We start from the raw sequence: 21,311 nt of genomic DNA, 5'->3' as shown, positions 1-21,311 counted from the left end.
TGGGAGTATTAATTTCCATTTCCTCATGTAAAAAAGCAGTCTTTGGGTGAGCTTGACTCCTGGTGATTTCTTGGACAGATCATTCCTGAATCTGAATCTGTAATTGTCTGGTTACAATTCCCTTCATAATGTGTCATGTGTGAACATTTTTAAGAAGAAAGTAGAAAACAGAAAGAAGAAGTTGCTTTTACCTTGGCATACTCCATCAAGTCAAGAATCACTTCAGAAAATGTTTACACGTTCAAATCCAATACTTCCTAACCTCTATCATATTATAGTTACAATCATAGAATCAGGAAATGCATGCGTTAGAAGGGACCTTGGATAGCATTTAGTCAAATCCCCTAACAAGTGTAAGAATCCAGTACTACACTATCTATAACATAGGACTATTCAGTTTCTGTTTAAACCTTTCAGCAAAGGAATCCACCATCCCCAAAGGCACTCTGTTCCATTGTTGTACAATTTATATGGTTAGGAAATTCTTCCTGGTGTTCAGCTGAAATCAACTTGCTGGAATTTAAACCCATTGTTTTTTCTGAACACTGAAGAATTGTGTTCCATGTTCTAAATGACAGTTGTTTAGATACCTTAAGTCTGTTCAAAATGCCATTGTCAGGTCCAAGAGTATTATTTGTCCACCTGAACATCTCAGACCACTCCATAAATTGTTGCACGGATCTGATTTGGATTCTGAAGCCTTGTTTTCTAGGAGGTTCTTCTAAGACAGCAGCTACAGACTTTTGCATAAACCTATCAGACAAGTAATATCTAAAAAGGAAATGGGCTATATCTTCTTATGGGACAATTAGTACAAGAAAGATGACTGAAATTTTAAGACTTGCCATACTATTCCTTTCAGACATTTAAAATTATGAATAGAGCTACTTATCCTCCTAAAACATAATCAATAGAATTTGCACAATAATAATTAACTTGTATCCAGAATTCCCTAGGAGGGAGCATATGAGCTGAAAATTTGATCTTAACACAGGATGACAGGGTGTTTCCTTTTGTGAACTTTCAATATTCACACGGGGTTTAGGCTGGTAGAACAGTTTTGGCCTAGCTAAACTCTGATTTAAAAACTAGAGATCCAGGTAGAGAAAAGCTAAGAGATTCATTTTGTGACCTAAGTCTGCTATGTGATTGAAAAGAATATATCAAAGAATCTGAAATTTTAAGAATAAAAAAAAATTGCATATAAACTTTGACAGCAGCTATTTGTAATATATAATATTGAAAAAGACTGTCTGCTGTCAATAGTCCCAAATGCCTGATCTAATTTATTAATACTGATAGAAATAATAAATTTCTTTCTTTCTAATATATGTTTGTGGAATATTTAAATTTTCTATCTTCCAATATTATTCCGATATATTATTTCAATTTTGTTTTCTAATAACTATTACTGATACTGAAAAACACCTTGGAGCACTTCATACTGAAAAGAAAGAAAGAAAGAAAGAAAGAAAGAAAGAAAGAAAGAAAGAAAGAAAGAAAGAAAGAAAGAAAGAAGGAGAGGGAAGGGGGGGAGAAGAAAAAGGAATAGGAATAATATCTTTAAGGACATGGTAGGTATTTTCTCTGATCCAAGGAGACAATGCTTTAAAAAATAGGAAGCCATAGTACATCTTCTTCAGCCACGTTTTTCAGAGAAAGAGTTATAACTATTTGGCCCTTGTGATGAATCTTTGTGACAAATGTCATCTCAGCTATGATAAAATGTTCACTGAAACCCATTTCCTGTATGTGTTATTTCAGTGAAGATATTTTTTCAAAGTACAATGGCTGTTGAGGAGGCATTTCTACTGAATGCAGTGCAGAATCCATTGTATTTAATGTGTGACTTTAAGGCACTTGCCAATTTCTAGCAATGCAAGTGCATAAAATATGAGATTTGTGTTCTGTTAATGTAGAACCCTGCAAGGTTCTGCCAGGTTTGTTTCAACCTATTTCTGAACAGAGAACTCTATATAAAAGCTATGTTTAACATTTTTTTTAAAAACGGCTGCTATGCACAGTCAGATTTCATTTCTGTACTTGTGAAGTACTGTAGCTTTAAAAAAAATAGTAATTTCCTGCCCATTTGTTCTTTCTCCCCCCCAAATAACATATCAAATGAAACTTTTCAAGTCATGATACATCAGGTGAAGTATTGCTTAGTAGTGTCTCTTTTTATTTTTTTCCCCTGATTATCAGCACCATACTCCTTACGATGTTGTTCCAATAAGGTATATCATTATCCTTCATTCCTAGATACACAAGCCAGGTAATTTTGCTTCTCTACCGATCCCATGCAGCTGGACCTTAAAACCACTCTTTGTAGGATGAATCATAAAATATTTTACTTAATAGTGTTTAGAAATTGTGATTATCCCAAATAACTGCTATAAACACAGGCAAAAAACCCACCAATCCGAACTCAGACTATTGACAGGAAAATAGACAATTGGGGAAATGCATCATGTGTCTTGTGAATGAGCTAAGTGTCACAGTGCCAGGATAAATGCTCAACACAGAAATATAAATTCATTGTAAAACTGTATTCTAGAAGGGGAAAGAAAGAGAAGCAATAGAGTTTGAGGGGGAGATAGAACTATTTATCTGTCTGAAACATATGCTAAAACACATCTGCTAATATTAACAGACTTATTCCACAGAAAATAAGAGAACGTAGATAATGAGCAGCTATTTGTTCCATGAAGAAAAAAGAAAAATACACAAAAATTTGAAATGTCCTTCTGGATAGAAAATACTTTTTTCCAGTAGATCTGCCCTGTGTGAAGTTGAGAAGGGGAAAGCTGTCAGACTCAAGTTGAATCCAGCAGTGTTATTTCACAACATGCTCTAAAAATAATAAGAGAAGACAGAAATAATATTATAGTTCAGAAGTAGTCAACTTTTTGTGGTCAAATTCTTATATTTGTTACAATGTTCTCCTTCTCACTAGCCACTCTTGAGAAACAGTTGAGCCCAAGAGGTACTGTAGGGCCTTGCCAAGGATAAGCCCAACTACTTTTTTGAGATGGGGCTTCTTAAATGGTCCTTCTCTTACATGAGTGAGCCTTTGCACTTCTGGCAGAAAGCTCTAGGAACAATCAAACATGCTGTTCAACAAAGCATGTTCTAAAATATCTTGGTTTGGTATCATGCGAAAAGACAGTGCTGGGTGACTAAAAGCCAAAATTTTGATATTCCACAGTATGCCCAATACACATTGCTTTGGGCATCATAATTTAAATGAGGGCTATCAGACCCCATCCTCCAAAGCTAGAAAAATGAATTCTACAGTTTAAAAGCAAGTAAATAGTTTCCTACCATTAGCTACTGGTCATTTACCTAAGATTTTCTTGATTTTTTTCCAAATTAGTGGACCTCTCTACAATTCCAGCCACTAATCATTGTAGCTAGGAATTTTAAAAACTACAGACCCAAATCTAGAGAGAATACTAGTCTGGTAAAGATTAGCTTGTCTCATAATCAAGCTGTTGTACTTTAAGGAGATGCAGAATCTATGTTTCTGACAGCTATACAAAATGTTGCTTGCTATACTGCCACCTGAATGGCACAAGGAAAGAATTCCTCATGAACAGGCCTCATTGCTTTCATTGGCTCTAGCTAACTGCCAGCAGCCATTGTATTTTGAAGGATTTCAAAAGGCAGCTGCCTTTTATGATGATAAAGAAATAGAGTTTGTTTCCAATCTGAATAATGTTTGTTTGTTTGTTTGTTTAAATTTATCCTCCTCCACAACACCAATAGACTCTAAAGGTAGCAAATGAAAGAATTCAATGAGATGGCAATAATTAAGCTTTTTCTTCCAGCCCTTCTAATCCTTTAATTTCAGACAAAGAACCTCCTAGAGCTTCATGGTTAGATTGTTCTTGAGCAGAACATAAAATGCATTCTTGAACAATTATACTTTGAAAAGAGAAAAACAGAAAATGGAATAAAATAAAGTAAAAAAGAAAAGGAATAATAACAAGGATGTGTTTGTGTAGGGCAGTAAATTATAAATACATACACATGCTGAGTAGCAGGCCCTATTGTATGTTATTACATTCCAAACATTTTTTGTGCATATGGAAGAAGCAGTTGCTGTCTGTGTTTTCTACCACCCTTTGTTCACAGCAGATATTTCAAATTTTTGCTTGGTCTAAACCAGATGACAGCCTGGTGCTCTCAAGAAACACTGGAGAATTGATTAGGAACGTAACAATCATATATTGCATAAGTAATAGTCCAAAAGACCTAATCTCATTCTGAGCTCATCAGATACAAAGGTGAAAAAAAATTTTTTAACCAAGATATGGAGTCTGGATTGGAAATAAACTTGTCTTCTCACATGACACCAAGCCAGGATATTTTAGAACATGCTTTTGTTGACCCAAGTCAATGGATTTCTCTTTGCATTATGCTAAACCACAGTGGATTTTTTTTTGTATTGTTCTAAACTTAACATGGCTAGTTTGTTTTTGGCTTAGCATGATGTATGAATAGGGCTAGTGTCTTTAAAGGTGAATTTTCATTAAGATGAAATGTCTATTCTGTTTTCTCATCAGTTTCAAATGATGGTTCAAAATATAGAGAAAAGAGGAAGGAAATTCACTTAGATAATACCACAGAATTCTAATTTAAGAATTGCTGAATCAGTATGTGTCTGCAACGCAGACATATGATGTGTTTCTACTTAAATTAGTTTTCAACATCTCACATTAGGCAGGATGTTGTGTGCAACTGATGAGGTCTTGACAGTTACTATATCTTGATTCAAAAGCTCAGATATTTTCTGGAGAAAAGATGACCACACCATTGTATGGAATATTGCAGCCAATAGTTTCCCGAACAAAAATCTACTGTACTTGCATGTACACCGCACCTGAAAATCCTTCGGGCTACCACTACCATTTGATCCTGTATCTTGACATGCTATCTCACAGTCATCAGCCATTTCCCTAATTTCATTTTCAGGCAGTCTTGATTGGAAATGAATCAAGGGAAGACAAAAAGAAGCAACATTAGACATATTAGAAGCAAATTTAGAATTGCCCTAATTTAGCAAATGCTTGCTTTTTTAAAATTGGGTCTTTATTGGGATTAATATGAGTTCAACAGTACTTTCAATCTTGCCTCTAAATCTAAATGCTGCAACAAACAGCTTCTACAAAATTATTATTATTATACTTTATTCATTAAACATGAAACTCAGTCAATTGAACATTCAAAAATGCATCACAAATACCACTGACTGGTGCTAATGGTTGATACGGGTTGCTGCCAGCGTTCTAGGTATCAACCAAGTATCTTCTTAAAATATACAATGTTCCAAGTAGCACAGTTTTTTGCAGTTCCACTGGTGTAATTGCAGGAAGCTGCAATTTGTTGATGTATCTTATAAAATTCTTGGACATGGTACTAAGTGCCCTGATGACAATCGGTATCACATGTTTCATGCATTATTATTATTATTATTATTATTATTATTATTATTATTATTATTATTATTATTATACAATTGTATCACAGCGGCCAGTTGTTTCGCCGGATTTGGCATTGGTTACTAGTCGGGCCCCACCCAGGGGCCTAGGACGTCGTAACGTATTTTCGTAATATGCGTGCAGATCCAAGCAGTGCGGCTTTTTGCATTTGACTGATGGTGATTTTGTCAATTTTTAACTGTTTTAAATGTAATTCCAGTGCTTTTGGAATAGCACCCAGTGTGCCAATTACCACTGGAATTACCACTGCTGGTTTGTGCCATAGTCGTTGAATTTCGATTTTTAAGTCCTGGTACCTTGCGATTTTTTCATGTTCCTTCTCGGCGACCCTGCTATCACCTGGTATTGCGATGTCTATGATTGTGACCTTATTTTTCTCAACCAGTGTGATGTCTGGTGTATTATGCGCCAGTATTTTGTCGGTTTGTATACGGAAATCCCACAAGATCTTGACCATCTGATTTTCGGTGACTTTTTCAGGCTGATGTTCCCACCAGTTTGTTGCTGTTTTAATATTATAATTTTTGCACAAATTCCAATGGATCATTTGTGCTACTGAATTGTGCCGCAATTTATAATCAGTCTGCGCGATTTTTTTACAGCAGCTGAGTATGTGATCAACAGTTTCATCAGCTTCTTTGCAAAGTCTGCATTTGGCATCATCAGAGGATTTTTCGATTTTGGCCTTAATGGCATTTGTGCGGATAGCTTGTTCTTGCGCAGCCAGGATTAGTGACTCTGTTTCTTTCTTTAATGTACCTGTTTTTAACCATAACCAAGTTTGTTCACTGTCCACTTTATCTTTTATTTTTTCCAGAAATTGACCATGCAGTGCTTTGTTCTGCCAACTCTCCATTCTTGATTTTATCACATCTTTTCTGTATTCTTGTTTTGTCTGTTGGGCCTTCAGTAGATTTTTGTTCTTTACTTCGATTAATAGATGTTCTTGACTTTCTTTTAAATAATCAGCCAGTGCATGTTTTTCCTCTTCAACTGTTTGCTTCACTTGTAATAATCCTCTGCCACCTGATTTTCGGGGCAGATATAGTCTATCAGTATCACCACGTGGATGTAAACTGTAGTGCATTGTCATTAGTTTCCTGGTTTTTCGGTCCAAAAGGTCCAAATCAGCTTGTGTCCAGTTAACTATGCCAGCTGTGTATCTTATAACTGGTATTGCCCAGGTATTTATGGCCTTGATTGTATTTCCACCATTCAATTTAGATTTCAAAATTTTCCTAACTCTGTTGGTGTACTCTCGCCTGACAATAGTTTTTACTTCTCCATGCTTGATGTTATCCAACTGCAGAATGCCTAAGTATTTGTAGGCTTCATTTTCTTTGCATTTAATTAATTGGCCATTGGGCATTTCAATTCCCTCAGATGCAGTGATTTTGCCCCTTTTTATGGATACAGTGGCGCATTTTTCCATGCCAAACTGCATTGAAATATCGGTGCTGAATACTCGGACTGTATTTGTCAATGATTGGATTTCTATTTCTGACTTTCCATAGAGTTTCAAATCATCCATATATAGTAAATTATTATTATTATTATTATTATTATTATTATTATTATTATTATTATTATGTTAATCTTTGGTGAGATTCACAGCCTTTGGGGCTGGTTGGTAGCTCAACAGCTCGAGTCCTAACCAAGGACCTAGGAACTGTTAAGGTAATGTCGGAGGATATAAGCTGTTCCAAGTAGGGTGTTTTTTTGTAGAGTCAGAATGTTCAAGACCAATAAATTTAGAATTCCCAAATAGCGAGGTAGCCCTTTAGGTATTGCTCCAAGGGCTCCAATTACAATCAGGACAACACTCAATTTCTTTTTCCACAGTCGCTCAGCTTCAATTTGCAAGTCCCGGAACTTGGTGATTTTTTTTTTGCTGCTGATCTTCAATTCGCGCATTACCAGGTATTGCGATGTCAATGAACCAAACTTTTTTTCTTTTCAACTATTGTTATATCAGGTGTGTTGTGGGCCAAGTGCCTGTCAGTCTGAATTCTGAAATCCCACAAGATCTTGACTTTTTCATTCTCTAGAACCTTCTCAACCTGATGTTTCCAATGGTTTTTGCTGTACTCAAATCCAAACTTCTGGCACAGTTTCCAGTGAATGATTTTAGCAACTCGGTCATGGCATTATTGGTAGTTAGTTTGTGAAATTTTGCTGCACCCACTGATCAAGTGGTCGACTGTCTCATCTTTCTCATTACAGAGGTGGCATTTGCTGTTGGTGGTAACATGCTGAATTTTTGCCTTCATGCAATTTGTGGCTAAGGCTTGTTCTTGAGCTGCCAAAATAAAGTCTTCTGTTTCTTTTTTCAGTGATGATGATGATGATGACGATGATGATGACGACGACATTGTTGTTGTTGTTATTATTATTATTATTATTATTATATCATTATTATTATTATTTCTTTGCCACCGATCTCACCATAAGGCAACTCTGTTCAACTCTGTTTTGAACAAACATCATTTTCGGCTGTCAAGACTTCTGTCCTATAGGCTTAACATAAACGTATGCAATTTTAAACCAGCTGAAAAAACATCAGACAGCTTTTGGAAGAATCTATTGAACTGCTTCCTAAAGGTCAATGAGAGTTCTACACAGATTTCCCCATATTGTATCTTATTGTATCTTATTAGTAGGTCCTCAATGCCCACATAAAAATCACTGAAACAGAAGAATAATGAGAACTTAAGATAGCTCATCACATCTCACATTATTTGTTTGTGTGTTCCTGTGGCTGTATTTCTAATCTATCACACAAAGAAGAAACTATGCAGCTGCAGGTGAATGTAAGCAAATAGGGAGAAAAAGGATGTATGCACACTAGGTTTGACCCCCTCCACCGATGCTAGGCGCTCCTCTCTCAGCTGGTCTCCCACCGCCAGCCATTCAAGTTGCGGGGCTCTTCAGGCGCCTCGGAGGCTCCCCAAACCTACAGAGTCGATTTCCTCTCCCTGCTTCAGAAAGATCTCCCCCAGACTTCTCCAGACTGGGCTCTAAGGATTAAGATCCATTCCGTTCTATCCCTGGAGTGTCGATGACACTATCTAACCATCTCATCCCCTGCCTTATCCTTTTGCCTTCAACCTTTCCCAACATCAGAGACTTTTCTAATGACCCAAGTACTGTATTTGAGCTTCAACTTTAATATCTGTCCTTCCAAAGAACAGTCAAGGTTAGTTTCCTTTAAGAAATACCGCATATTAAAGATAAATATGTTCTTGACTATATCCATTGTATTTGGCTAAATAATTATCATATAACATAGAGAAGATACCTCTATACTTAATTCACAGGAATATTTATTTTATTATTATAATATAATTATAATTTCTGGGAGGTTTCCAACATGAGGAGGAAGAAAATTTTCAAGCGAGGATTTTCAAAGTTGTTTTGTTTGAAACATAATATTCCAGACCATTTGTTTCCACCTCAAACTTATAAAAAACCTGATTGTCTTTCCATCTTTCCCCTGCCCTTTAAAAATTATTACAGTGTGTTATGATTATTGTGCTCCATTTATTAAAATTTGTGGTTGGTATCATCAAGAATAAACTTCAGTAAAATTATTTTAAATTGGACAGTGACACCAAGTGGTCATGCCTAGGATTATCCCCAGATGCTACCTGTGCTCCAAATTCAAATATGCTTTTTATCTTCAATCCATTTAGTGAAAATTTTAAAAGCTCTTTTGGGGGAATAAGTCTATCAGGTTGTCACTGTTTTACTCCCTCCCTCCCTCCCTCTCCCTCCCTCCCCCCCCTCTCTCTCCCATTCTCGCACTCTCTCTTGCACTCTCTTTCTCCCCCATCTCTCCCTTGGCCCCCCCTTCTCTCACTCACAATGAATTTTCTTACATATACAATCATGGCTTCCGACAGGCCATACTTATCAGAATCATAGCAAGCTGCGAAACAAATTTGCCTCTTCCAATTTCTATTGCACATAATATTTATGTAATTAAAATGCAGCTTATTCATAGAATTAACATTGCTTTTGCTTTTGCCTTATAGACGATATTGACTTTATTCAATGACTTTTATCCAACAGATATTGAAGTAGCTGCCCTGAATTTGTTTAGAAGCATCCACTCTGTCCTCAGCTCCTTTTCCTATTAAATTAGTAGTAAACTGAGATACCACTTACTCTGGAATGAACATACACTTTGAAGTATATTACTCTGTAAATTAAAAAGAAAATAAATTGCTAAGGTTAATCAGTAGCCTACAAGATGTTGGGTGCCCAATGAAGCAGACAGAGAAATGATAGCAATAGCACTTAGACTTACAGTATACACTGCTCCATAGTCCTTTACAGCACTCTTTGGGCAGGATACAATATCAGCATATAATCCCCAACAATCTGGATCCTCATGTTATCATCCTCAGAAGAATGTAAGGCTGAGTCAACCTTGAGCCAGTCAGGATCAAACTCCTGGCAGTCAGCAGAGTTAGCCTGCAATACTACATTCTAACCACTCTGTACCATGAATGAGGAAAGGTAATTGTTTTTTTTTTTTACCCCAAACAGTTCTAATAGAGGTAAGGCTTAAGGGTGGAAAGAAGAATGTGGGTTCGTGGTGTTAAATATATCTTTTCTTTGCATAATACGGTAATTAAAAACAAAGATTTGTATCTGTTAGTCAGTTATTAGTCTAAACTCTTTACATATTGCATATAGTACAACAGGAAAACAGTGAGAAAGAAAAGGTGATTTTCTTTTTCCTAAATCTACCCCCACAGATCTGTCAGATTTTTATACCATGCTAACTGGAATCTCTAAATTGTTTGCCAGGGTCAACTTTCTTAACATAGTTCTTTTCAGAATCATTAGACTCTCACTATCTATAATGAGCATGATTTGCAACTTTTGTTTACATATCTCTATTATTACATTCTGTAATTTAGGTTACGGGATGTAACACTGCAGATGGTTTGACTTTCAGGACCTATCCCCCTCAAGTCTCTAAATGAGAGATACCCCATAAAATATACTTACTCTAAGATGCAAAAAGCCTTAGGGGAACTTGATGTTGCAGCATTGGGGTTTTCAATTCCATATATCATAAGATCCAATGCGGCTTCGTCTTCAGTTACTGGTTGCGTTGGAATAACCTGAATATTGGACTACAAAACAGTACAGACAGAACACAAGTAAGGAATTATTTGAAATTGCACATTGTGTTAAGTGAATCAACAAAGTAATGTTTTTGACTTTACATGGTGGAAGTTATTTTCTATTTTTCTATTAATAAAAATGTTTAATTATAGTCAATTAATATTCATAAACACCCAAGAATCCTCTTGTCATTTCAAAAAACAAATTTCAGTGTTTGGTTTTATACAGGATCATATGACTGCATTACATTTTTATTACCAGAAATGATATTACCAAAAAGACCTAAGATTACATTGGGGAGCATACATCTTGAATGTACACACATAATATGTGAAAATCATGTCCCTTACAGCCTCTTGCAGACTTACCTGGATGGGTAGCCACAGGGAATCTGCAAATAAGAGTTATTTGCCTGGTGGGTGGTCATATAAATTGAAGAAATAAAGCCAATAAATAGATAAACAAATAAAACTAAACATGCTTAACTGATGTGATAATTTTTCATAATTGTTCTCAATGAAACAAGGCATTTTAAATGCCTTTTCTTCATACTGAAAGCATACTGAAGGATATCTTTGTGCCAGTTCCAAGCTGGTACATGTAGTTCTCAACTTATAACCATTTGTTTAGAGGCCATTCAAAGTTACAACAACACTGAAAAGAGTGGCCTATGACCATTTTTCATACTTATGATCATTGGAGCATCCCCGTAGTCATGTGATCAAAATTCATGTGCTTGACAACTGGTTCATATTTATGACAGTTGCTATGCCCCGGGATCATGTGATCACCTTTTGCGACCTTCTGACAAGCAAAATCAATGTGGAAGCCAGATTCACTTAACAACAGTATTACTAACTTAACAACTGTAGTGATTCACTTACAACTGTAGCAAGAAAGGTCATAAAATGAAGCCAAACTCAATCATCTTGCTTAGCAACAGAAATCTTGGGCTAAATTGTGATCATAAGTCGAGGACTACCTGTACCAAGTTCCACTATTAATGAAGATATGAAGTATATAACCATTATAAGATGCAGTGAAGAGTAGTATAAAATATTTTAAAAGTACAATCTTGGCGATTTTGACAATGTCTACTAATTTACCAATAGAATAGTTCTGCTGGAGCTATTTGGTGGTACAAGTAGGTGTTGTAGTGGGGTCCCGGTTAAGTAACTTACAATCTTTTAGACCTTCTTCAACAACCTTTACTGCTTTTCTACTACTACTCAACATTTACTGCTTTTCTCTCACAGAGCAAAAATAGAGCTTTCAGGTGTGTTTTTATGTAAATTTATATCAAATATCAACAACAGAGGCTATAAATCCAGCAGAACATTCAAATCTACAGCAAAATTATTACACCTAAGAAGACAAAAGGATAGATCTACCCAGAAAGATGAAGAGACTTCCATCATTCATAATACAACAATACTTTCATTAGAAAAAAGCAGAAGTGGGATAAGTCAAATATTTAGTCAAAATAATAACTACTATTAATACTCTTACAAAGTAAATTTAAAAGTGTGCTTTATTTGGGTACACAAAAGGCCCACAGTGGAAGATTCATGTCATGTTCTTAAAAGCCCCTTCCATTTGCAGCTTTGCAATCCCACATTTTAAACAATACCAGCTTTACATATGAAAGGAGATATTATACAACCAGGGGTAGCTACAGTACAGAGCTCTGGGAGCTTCAAGGGATACTTCAGGTCTTTCTATGAATAATCACTTTTCATATTATGCTGCTCATATATTCTTTGTAGTTACACACTATGTGACAAATGGAGTTAATCATGAACAAAATCTCAACGTTTATACTATAGTGTGTCCAAGATACTTCATTGGTTAATACAAATAACTTCTCCCCTGCCTACATTCTATATACAGAAATTAACTGGAGCTGATAGATACCTTTAATAAAACTATGGGCAGCAGGTCACAAATGGTGGCACCTAAGTGACCTTGTATAAAGCACCAAAGCTCAAGTTTTGTATTTGGTGGAAGACTCTCAAGAAACCCCAGAGCTGTAGGTTTGACTAGACTAGGGAGTTAAAAATGCACCCCAGAAGAAGTCATTGGCAAACTGCTTTTGCATCATAGTTATCAGAGATTAAATCTGGCTGGGATAACATAGAGCCCTACAGAGGGAAATGGTCAAGAAATTCAGAAGAAAGGCAGGGGAGAAAGAATCTCCCATTGCCTCTTTTGCATCAGACCAATCCAGCTTCCTGAATGACCATCACTATAGCGAAGGCTTTGTTCCATGTCTCAGCCAATTGTACCTTAGCAGTAAAGCAAAGCAGTGCAAAAGCTGTGAGAAAAATAGTATGGGCAGCCTCTTAATGTCCAACATTCTGTTTTTCTCATTGTGTTCCAAAATTGTACCAGCCCAAAACATTACAAAATGGTTACACTACAAAACATGGCAGCCATTATGTTTTTTCATTGTGGCCATTTTGTTTTTTCCACTGTGTTGCACACTGATAGTGTCCAGGAAAACATGGGAAAAATAAGACCATGTATGACAGCCAAATTATAATGATTCTCCCAAGTCACTGTCTTTTTATTCAATTTTACCATTGCTTTTATTGTAATTAAGTAAGTAAATATGTCTGCCAGTTAAGAAGAACATTCTTTAACATCTAATGTAGTGGATTGCTGTAATAAGGTAAAACCTGATGTCAGTTTATTTTTCCAAAGTTTGCCCCAAGGCAAACCTGTTAAGTTTTCATGGAACAGACAATTGGGCTGTTCTGATATCAGAAGCAGGCACACAGCAGGCTTGTAAATCAGATGATATCTAATCAGCCACAAAAAGACTTAATGGGAAACTTCTAAAAAGTAAAGAAAGTGAAGAATCAATGAAACAACAACAACAACCCTGAAGACTAAACTAAAATTTAAACAATGACTTTAACAGCAGCATTTATTTAGAAATAGCTGTTCAGGAGAATACTTCTCCCACCTTGGAAATACCATGCAGCTTGACAGATTTTTAAACACCAGTAAGTCTGCCTTTCTAATACAGATCTACATTTTTTGCTGATAGAAACAGGTATTCCTAACTATGGCAGAGGCCATTTCATCTCATTCAGCTTTGTGGGACAATTTGGGCAACGTTTGAAAGCATGCTTCAACTGTGAATGTATTATAAAAGCATGTTAAAACAAAATTTGCTCTCTCCAAAGTATTGAGTTGTCAAAAACCACAATTACAAAGGTTTCCATCAGAAAAGAAATCCCTGAAGATTAGATTTCTGGCCGATTTCATTATGTCATTTTAAAATATCTCATACACCTCAAAGGTGATCCTTTTTTTTGAGCAATTTGTAGAATGAATGAAAGCTGAAGCATGGCAGTTAACTATGGAGCTGGGAATATAGAGTGCAAATATAGAGTGTCATCATTTACTTAGCCTTTCTATATTTTAAGAGTATAAATACCTCAAAGAAATCTGCTTTACTGTGTTACTAAGCATAAAAGTATTACAACTACATGACTACTGCTTCTTTGGGATGGATTTTTATACTGTATAATCTCAGATCACCCCAAATGGACCTTCTTAAACAAAAGACATTCTGGAGAAGACTAATGTACCTATTCCAAAATGTTTAGATTATTTCTGCATTTTATAGCCTACCTTTTCTCTTAGAGCTCAAGGCAGCGGGGGGGGGGGCTCTCTCATTTCCCCCACCACCACCACTAACCTATATAATGAGAGAGGGGGGGAGGGAGGGAGGGAGAGCGCACTTGAGTTCAAATCATGCTGTGAGCTCTCTGGTTGACTGGAGACTTGAACCTGGATGTTCCCTGTCAAATTCCAGCATATTCATATGCATATGCCAAAATATATGCATACATTTATACACTCAGGAGCACAGACACACAGACTCATACTCCCCGCTGTGCTCTTCCTGAAAATCTTTCCTTTTACTCCACATTAGAGTAGAAATTGGAGAACTACTAACATTAGGAGTATTAATGGAAGTAGTAGAATTGCTACTATAATTCTACCTCTTTGATCTAATGGAATACATCTCTTATGTTCTCAAATTTTCTTGGAATTGTGGAATGTGTGTAAGCGTCCAGTGCAGGAGTGAAATTCAGCAGATTCAGACAGGTTCTGGAGAACCGGTAGCGGAAATTTTGAGTAGTTTGGAGAACCGGCAAATACCACCTCTGGCTGGCTCCAGAGTGGAGTAGGAATGGAGATTTTGCAATATCCTCCCCCCAGGAATGAAGAGGGAATGGAGATTTTGTGGTATCCTTCCCCTGCCATGCCCACCAAGCCATGCCCACAGAACCAGAAATTAAAAAAAATGATTTTCACCACTGCTCCAGGGTTTTGCTTTCGCTATGACTTTCTCGCCTTTCTGAATGGAGTTATATTGCTCATATTAAAAAAAATGTCTCTTGGAGCAGCAGCAGAAAGACAAGCGAAGAAAGTGGGGGAGAAAGAAAAGGCCTTTCTAAAAGCTTCTTACTATCTCATAATTACCATTTTAGAAGCAGGAAGCCTCCGGCGCTGCTTGTACATATTGATGAGTCTGTTCCAGGGAGAGAGCTCCGATTTTGGAGGTTCTTTTTGTACATCTTCTACAGAAAAGAAAAGCCACATCACAACAGCTTTCAACAGCCGGTGTTTTCCCGGGTTCTGCCCCTTCACTTACCCCAGACAATAAAAGTATCTTGTATTTGACTCTATTTACTTGTGTGGTGCAAAAAAAACCACAAAAAGCAGGCAAAGATCAGAAGCAATTTAAAGTAACAAATTGCTCACTTGCCCAGAGCAGTAGGATATTTGCACATGAACTGGGAGTATCTTTGTATTCTCCAACAATTGACCAAACCTACCTGCAGCTCCCTCACCCTTTCCTTTTGCTCCAGTTCTATTCAATTAAGAAGTGGAAAGAAAGGGCCCTGAGTGGGAGTATTAGTCAGGAAATCAAATAGATATTGTAGAGCAGCTGTACATAGCAGTCAAAAATTGAAAGTTGATAGCACCTTTTCCAACTAACACATTTTATTGAAAGGCATAAACTTTTGTGAGCATACAGTATGCTTTTTAATTAAATGTGTTGATGAGAAAGAGTGCTACAAGATTCCTTCTACTTCTAGAAAAGTATACTGTAGCCTTCTTCAAATTATACAAGAATAGGATTCTCTTCTTCCTAGGTCCTAGGAGAACCAGCCAATATAGTCAGATGGAGCATGTAGTGCTCCCAATAATTCTTTTTTTTTAACCCATTTTAATGGCTCTTCTAGCACAATATAATGTAACATGTCTCCTGGTTTCTTTAAATACTACTTTAAACTCTCAGTATTCATATATCAAAGGAGATGCAAGGGATAGGATTAACAATAGCTATTTGAAAAGTAGATTAGAAGAACCCTCTTCCGTTTTTCACCTTTCAGCAGATGCTCCGTTTCATCTTCAACATTACAATCCTTAATGTCTGCCATGGATCCAGCAACCATTGAGACTCCATCCTCTGCATATGTAACTGGGGTGATTTCATGCCTAAATCCAAAACATGGTTTTTGTGAGTATTCCTTTGAAGAACAAGCTCCCTTGCACTTGATTCTTTACCTATCATGGGGAAGGGGAAATCCCCATTTCTCTTCCCACCTTAATAAAGGTAAAGGTAAAAGCAAAGGTTCCCCTTGCACGTATGTGTTAGTTGTTCCCGACTCTAGGGGGCGGTGCTCATCTCCATTTCAAAGCTGAAGAGCCAGCGCTGTCCAAAGACGTCTCCATGGTCATGTGGCCAGTATGACTAAATGCTGAAGGGGCCCGGAACGCTGTTACCTTCCCACCAAATGGTCCCTATTTTTCTACTTGCATTTTTACATGCTTTCAAACTGCTAGGTTGGCAGAAGCTGGGAGAAGTAACGGGAGCTCACTCCGTCACATGGCACTAGGGATTCAAACTGCCGACCTTTCTGATCGACAAGCTCAGCGTCTTAGCCACTGAGCCACTGGGTCACACCTTAATACCTATGCCCAAATCCTTTATTTATTTGATATATCAGTGGTACCGCATAAACGTAGGCACAGACATTGCTGGAGTGAATAAAACCAGCACTATTGACAACAGTGTTACTTGGAATGAGGAAGGAGAGTGAATTGGATTTGCTAGGATCACACATATCCGGAAGCTATATGCCTTGTTTGTATAAATTAAGCAATTAATCTTTTTGCTAATCAGCCCAGTGACTCAGTCCTCATGATTATAATTATAGAGTGTGGAAAAGTCTTCACTCAGAAAAGCTTACATAAAGCATTAGTCCTGGTGTCATTGCTTATGTAAACCATAATACTCAAAGCTACCATCACAGGATAACTAATTTTACTAATTCCTAATTACTACTAATTCTCACACAAAAGCCCCACAAATGATTTAGTTTGTGGAAGCCAAATTAACATTGTCACACTATATTTTATTATCCCCTCCCCTTTAGAGAAATGTAATATACTTTGTTTAGAATGTGTTCTAAGGGCCTTTCTTCTGTGAAAGGAATATTCTGTGTTTTTGCTCTTGGGTTTCATCAGTCTTCCATGAATTGAGGCACCATAAGATGAAACAGACTGGGCCTTTCTCTGAAAAAGCTCATCTAAGAGCAGCAGCTCAGAGACAAGCACATTTGTGCAATGTTGCCAGAGGAACTGCGACAAATGCCAACATTCACTTCTGCATATTTCTCAGTAAGAGCAGCTCTCCCATGAACAAAGTTACTATTATCATGAATTCATTAGATGTATATCCTGTTTTAGAGCCTACATGTGTCCCCCTGTGCTAAGTCTAGTTCTGCTGGATTTTTCTCTGGCTTTGCATCCTTCACTCCTGGCAGCAAGTCAAAATGATAACAAGTGTATATACTGTGAAACATTGGCAGGCTGCCAGCTCTGCTCTTCCTTCCCTGCATGTCTTTATGGGTAGTACAGAGCCTCATACCATGGGCTTTAGTTAGCTGAAGGCCTTCATGCCATCAATTCAGTGTATTATATTCTATCTAAAGGAAAGTTAACAAGGAAACCTATTGTCTTAGCCAATCATAGTCAAATAAAAATAGGAACAACTTGTCCTCTATACCTAGAAGTTAATTAATAGAAATCCCTGTTGGATTATTATCTAATTCTCTGTTCACATTCTGCCATGAATGCGACAGGGCTTAAGTGAACTATGCCAGTCAATCCAAAAAGAGAATCACGTTTACTTGACCCTGATAATAAGGGAAAGAGCCAGTCTCAGGTTGTACACCATGAAAACTAGTAGTCTACTTAATGTGAGGCCAATCAGAAATATTGATTCACATTATCCTGTGTAGCCACAACATTGGTAGTACAATACTTACTTTCCTAGTGTTCCTCTATCACTAGAATTATGGTCCTCCTCTCCTGCAGCAGAAACTCTTTCATTGTTACTAAGGATAGATTCAGCAAACAGGTTTGTGTCTCCTAGGTCCATCTTGGTTGAATTAAATAAAGCAGAGACTTTGTTCTCATCTTTAAGGGCAGTGTCTCCAAGAGTTGCTTCCTTCATCAGGGAGAGCTCCTCCGTGTGGCTACTCATTACCACCGGGCAGGTTTCGCTCGAAGTCATCTTGGGAATGGAAGGCTCCTGGCTTGGGATGACTACTTCAGTGTCAGACAGGGCACAGTCCAAGAGCTCACTTTTGATGTCATCTTTCTCTTTCACGCCTGCCGAAGGTTTTTCCCCTTCTTGGGTCACATGCCTGCTGCCTCCAAATAGGTTTCGGAAGAACTGAAGCACCCAGGCCCTGTTAGAAACAGAGGAGGCTGTAAGAGTTTCCATTGTGAGCCACTTATGGGGCAAGATGGCTGCTCCACTCAAGGGCTTGAAAGCAGGGCTTCAAACGGAAAACCCAACTGCTCAGAATCCTCTGGGAATTCTGAAGTTCTCTGAGGGGGTGGGTCTAAGAATAGGGACTTCCTGGATTTCAGCCTCTTGGATTAGATGTCTATCCCTCCAATTACACTTCTGTAGTCTAGTGGCTTCCAGGTGTATTGGACTGTCTCTCATAACCTCAATTTCCCTGTTGAGAGATAGAAGTCATAATCTAATTCTCAGAAATTCTGTAATGAGGAAGGTTTCCACATAAACAGCTCAGTGGTGGGATTTGAAAATTTTTTACTACCGGTTTTGTGGACATGGCTTGGTGGGTGTGGCGTCGCTTGGTGGGTGTGGCTTGGTGGGCATGGTAGGGGAAGGATACTATAAAATCTCCATTCTCTCCCCATTCCAGGGGAAGGTTACTGCAAAATCCCAATTCCTTCCTGATCAACTGGTACCTGGGAGATAGAGAATAGATGGGGGTGGGGCCAGTCAGAGGTGGCATTTACCAGTTATCTGAACTATTCAAAATTTCTGCTACTGGTTCTCCAGAACTGGTCAGAACCTGCTGAATACCAGCTCTGAAACAGCTGTGTCTTGGGCCTAAATTATTGATCTCTTGATAATTAGTAACATTTGAATAATGATCTTACGTAAGCGATAACAGGATACCTCTAATGCAGCCCAACAGTGGGGTGTATCATTCATCCAAATATCCTAGAATTGCCTTTTAATGTCTATCAATGTTGCTGCGAAGCTCAGGCACCATAAGCTTGGCATTATGCTGATAAGAATTTTGATCCCTGGATTTGAAAAAGATACTTTTACCTTCGCAAAGGGGCTTCTTTGCCCACCAAAAATTATGAATCCCCAAGTACATTAATTCAGGCAAAGCAAAGAGCATTTATTAAGGGGGGAGTCAATTCTTTTTACGGGGCACAGAAATAAAGCATTCATATATTCAATTTATGTGATACATTAGAAAACAAGTGAATCAAACAAAGAAAGACATTGATTACATGTGAGATGTGGGAAATGTGGGAAAATGTGGGAAGTGGCAAAATTATGGGTTACATTACACTTTCCTAGCTGAGTTTTTATCTTCCTTAAACGTGCAAGTGTATTCAAGGACTTCCAGAGTTCACTCTATTGTTTAATGCTGAAAAGACAAGTTCTTGCATAGCAAAAGACATTGTCTTGGCTAAGAAATAAAAACTGCTTTCTTGAAGATTAAAAAAAAAGACTAGACCACCATGTTAAAAGTACCAATATCACCTTTTAAAATGCTAATAATGAAGCCTAAAACACCAGCAACCTCTCCAGAATCTTAAAGAGACATGTCATGTCTCACATTTTTTCACTCCTTTAAATAGAAGTACTACAAACCAATGGTGGGATTCAATTTTTTTACTACCGGTTCTGTGGGTGTGGCTTGGTGGGTGTGGCATGGCTTGGTGGGTGTGGCTTGGTGGAGGTGGCAGGGGAAGGTTACTGCAAAATCCCCATTCCCTCCCGATCAACTGGGACTCAACAGGCACAGAATAGATGTGGGTGGGGCCAATCAGAGGTGGTATTTACCAATTCCCCGAACTACTCAAAATTTCCGCTACCAGTTCTCCAGAACTGGTGCGAACCTGCTGAATAACACCTCTGCTACAGACTGAACCAGGAATCTTCAGATGTAAGGCATGTGCTCAACTAGCAAAACGTCAATATCTTCTGAGATAAGCAGTGTACTTCTACAAGAAGAAACTTTGTGTGTCTTTGTGTGTGTACACATGTGCAGATGCGTACTTTTATGCGCGTGTGGCCCTTTTCAAGGAATGTTCTCTGAAGGCAGCTCACAATACTATCAGACTGTAACATCAGATTGCAGCCTATACAAGCAATGGCCAAAAAAAAACCAGAAGGAGACAAAGCAGTATGGAATTGTTGACATGGCCCTGCCTTACTATTTTGTGAAGGATAGCAACTGACTGGTTTTTCTTGCATAGCAGGCTGGTGGGAGTGCACAATTGTTGGGAGAGGCAAAGCAGACACCAATAGCTGCATTATGAGTGCCCTCATTTCAGGAAATTATTAGAACAGCAGATTTTACTTTCTTTATTCCCAAAGTAGAGAAACGACCATCTATCAGGACAGAGCAAATTTATACTAGCAGTCTTTGTGTCATTATAGAACCCGAAGGCAGGCATATTAAACCCACTATCTCAATAAAATGTTAAAAGAGTGCTGAATTCTGGAAGTGCAACCTCACATTTTCTAGGCATGTAGCCCTACAAGTTCATATCTCCCTCAGTGGTGGGTTTCAATTTATTTTACTACTATGGTTTGTTTGTGTGCTCATGCGCTCGTGATGCTTCTGTGCATGCACAGAAGCATCCAGGTGGGTGGGCGGAGCCTCCCGCCGCCACCACTACCGTTTCGCCCAATCAGGGGCAAACCAGCAGAAACCCACCTCTGGTCTCCCTCCATGAATGTATCTGGACTTCAACTCCCAGAATTCCCCAGCCAGTGAATGCTGGCTAGGGAATTCTGGGAGTTGAAGTTCGGATATCTTCGAGTCGCCAAGTTTGAAAAACACTGATCTAGATTAAGTTCTTTTAAAAATTTCAAACATAATTCAGTTCTACAAATACTCTTGACCTTCTATTCTCTCTCCAAATTAGTCAGTTTCGATTTACGGCAATTGTTTTTTTAACAAATCCTATCCAGTCCACTCAGTAGCATTTTCATTAGCTGGGTTGTTTTTTTTTGTAATTGCAACAAAATTAATATTGTTGTGAACAAAATAGATCCTTGGGCTAACAAAA

The 21,311-nt window shown here is 37.8% G+C and overlaps 1 protein-coding gene across 1 annotated transcript; it reads right to left on the bottom strand.

The window, feature by feature from the left end:
* Positions 1 to 2,171: 2,171 nt before the first annotated feature.
* Positions 2,172 to 18,529, bottom strand: LOC148044638 (uncharacterized). Its single transcript, XM_087720807.1, has 6 exons — positions 17,999 to 18,529; positions 16,051 to 16,163; positions 15,141 to 15,238; positions 10,521 to 10,648; positions 4,883 to 4,979; positions 2,172 to 2,850 (listed from the first exon to the last, which is right to left on the bottom strand). Exons 1-6 carry the CDS (start codon positions 18,457 to 18,459, stop codon positions 2,839 to 2,841), a joined length of 909 nt encoding a protein of 302 aa, XP_087576933.1. The 5' UTR covers positions 18,460 to 18,529; the 3' UTR covers positions 2,172 to 2,838.
* Positions 18,530 to 21,311: the final 2,782 nt, after the last annotated feature.

This window comes from Thamnophis sirtalis, unplaced genomic scaffold, assembly GCF_051295495.1.
Source record: "Thamnophis sirtalis isolate CommonGarterSnake01/CBP01778 unplaced genomic scaffold, rThaSir2_p1.2 scaffold_7, whole genome shotgun sequence".
In the NCBI taxonomy this organism is placed as follows: Eukaryota; Metazoa; Chordata; class Lepidosauria; order Squamata; family Natricidae; genus Thamnophis; species Thamnophis sirtalis.
This window is presented reverse-complemented; position numbering and strand designations above follow the sequence as displayed.

Bases quoted from the DNA above. Each gene is read 5' to 3' on its own strand.
- LOC148044638 (XM_087720807.1), bottom strand. From the start codon at position 18,459: ATGGAAACTCTTACAGCCTCCTCTGTTTCTAACAGGGCCTGGGTGCTT. The intron at 16,164-17,998 runs GTAAGTATTGTA...TTTTGGATTTAG, and splicing joins GATAGAGGAACACTAGGAAA to GCATGAAATCACCCCAGTTA. The intron at 4,980-10,520 runs GTAAGTATATTT...TTTCCAATCAAG, and splicing joins AAGGCTTTTTGCATCTTAGA to ACTGCCTGAAAATGAAATTA.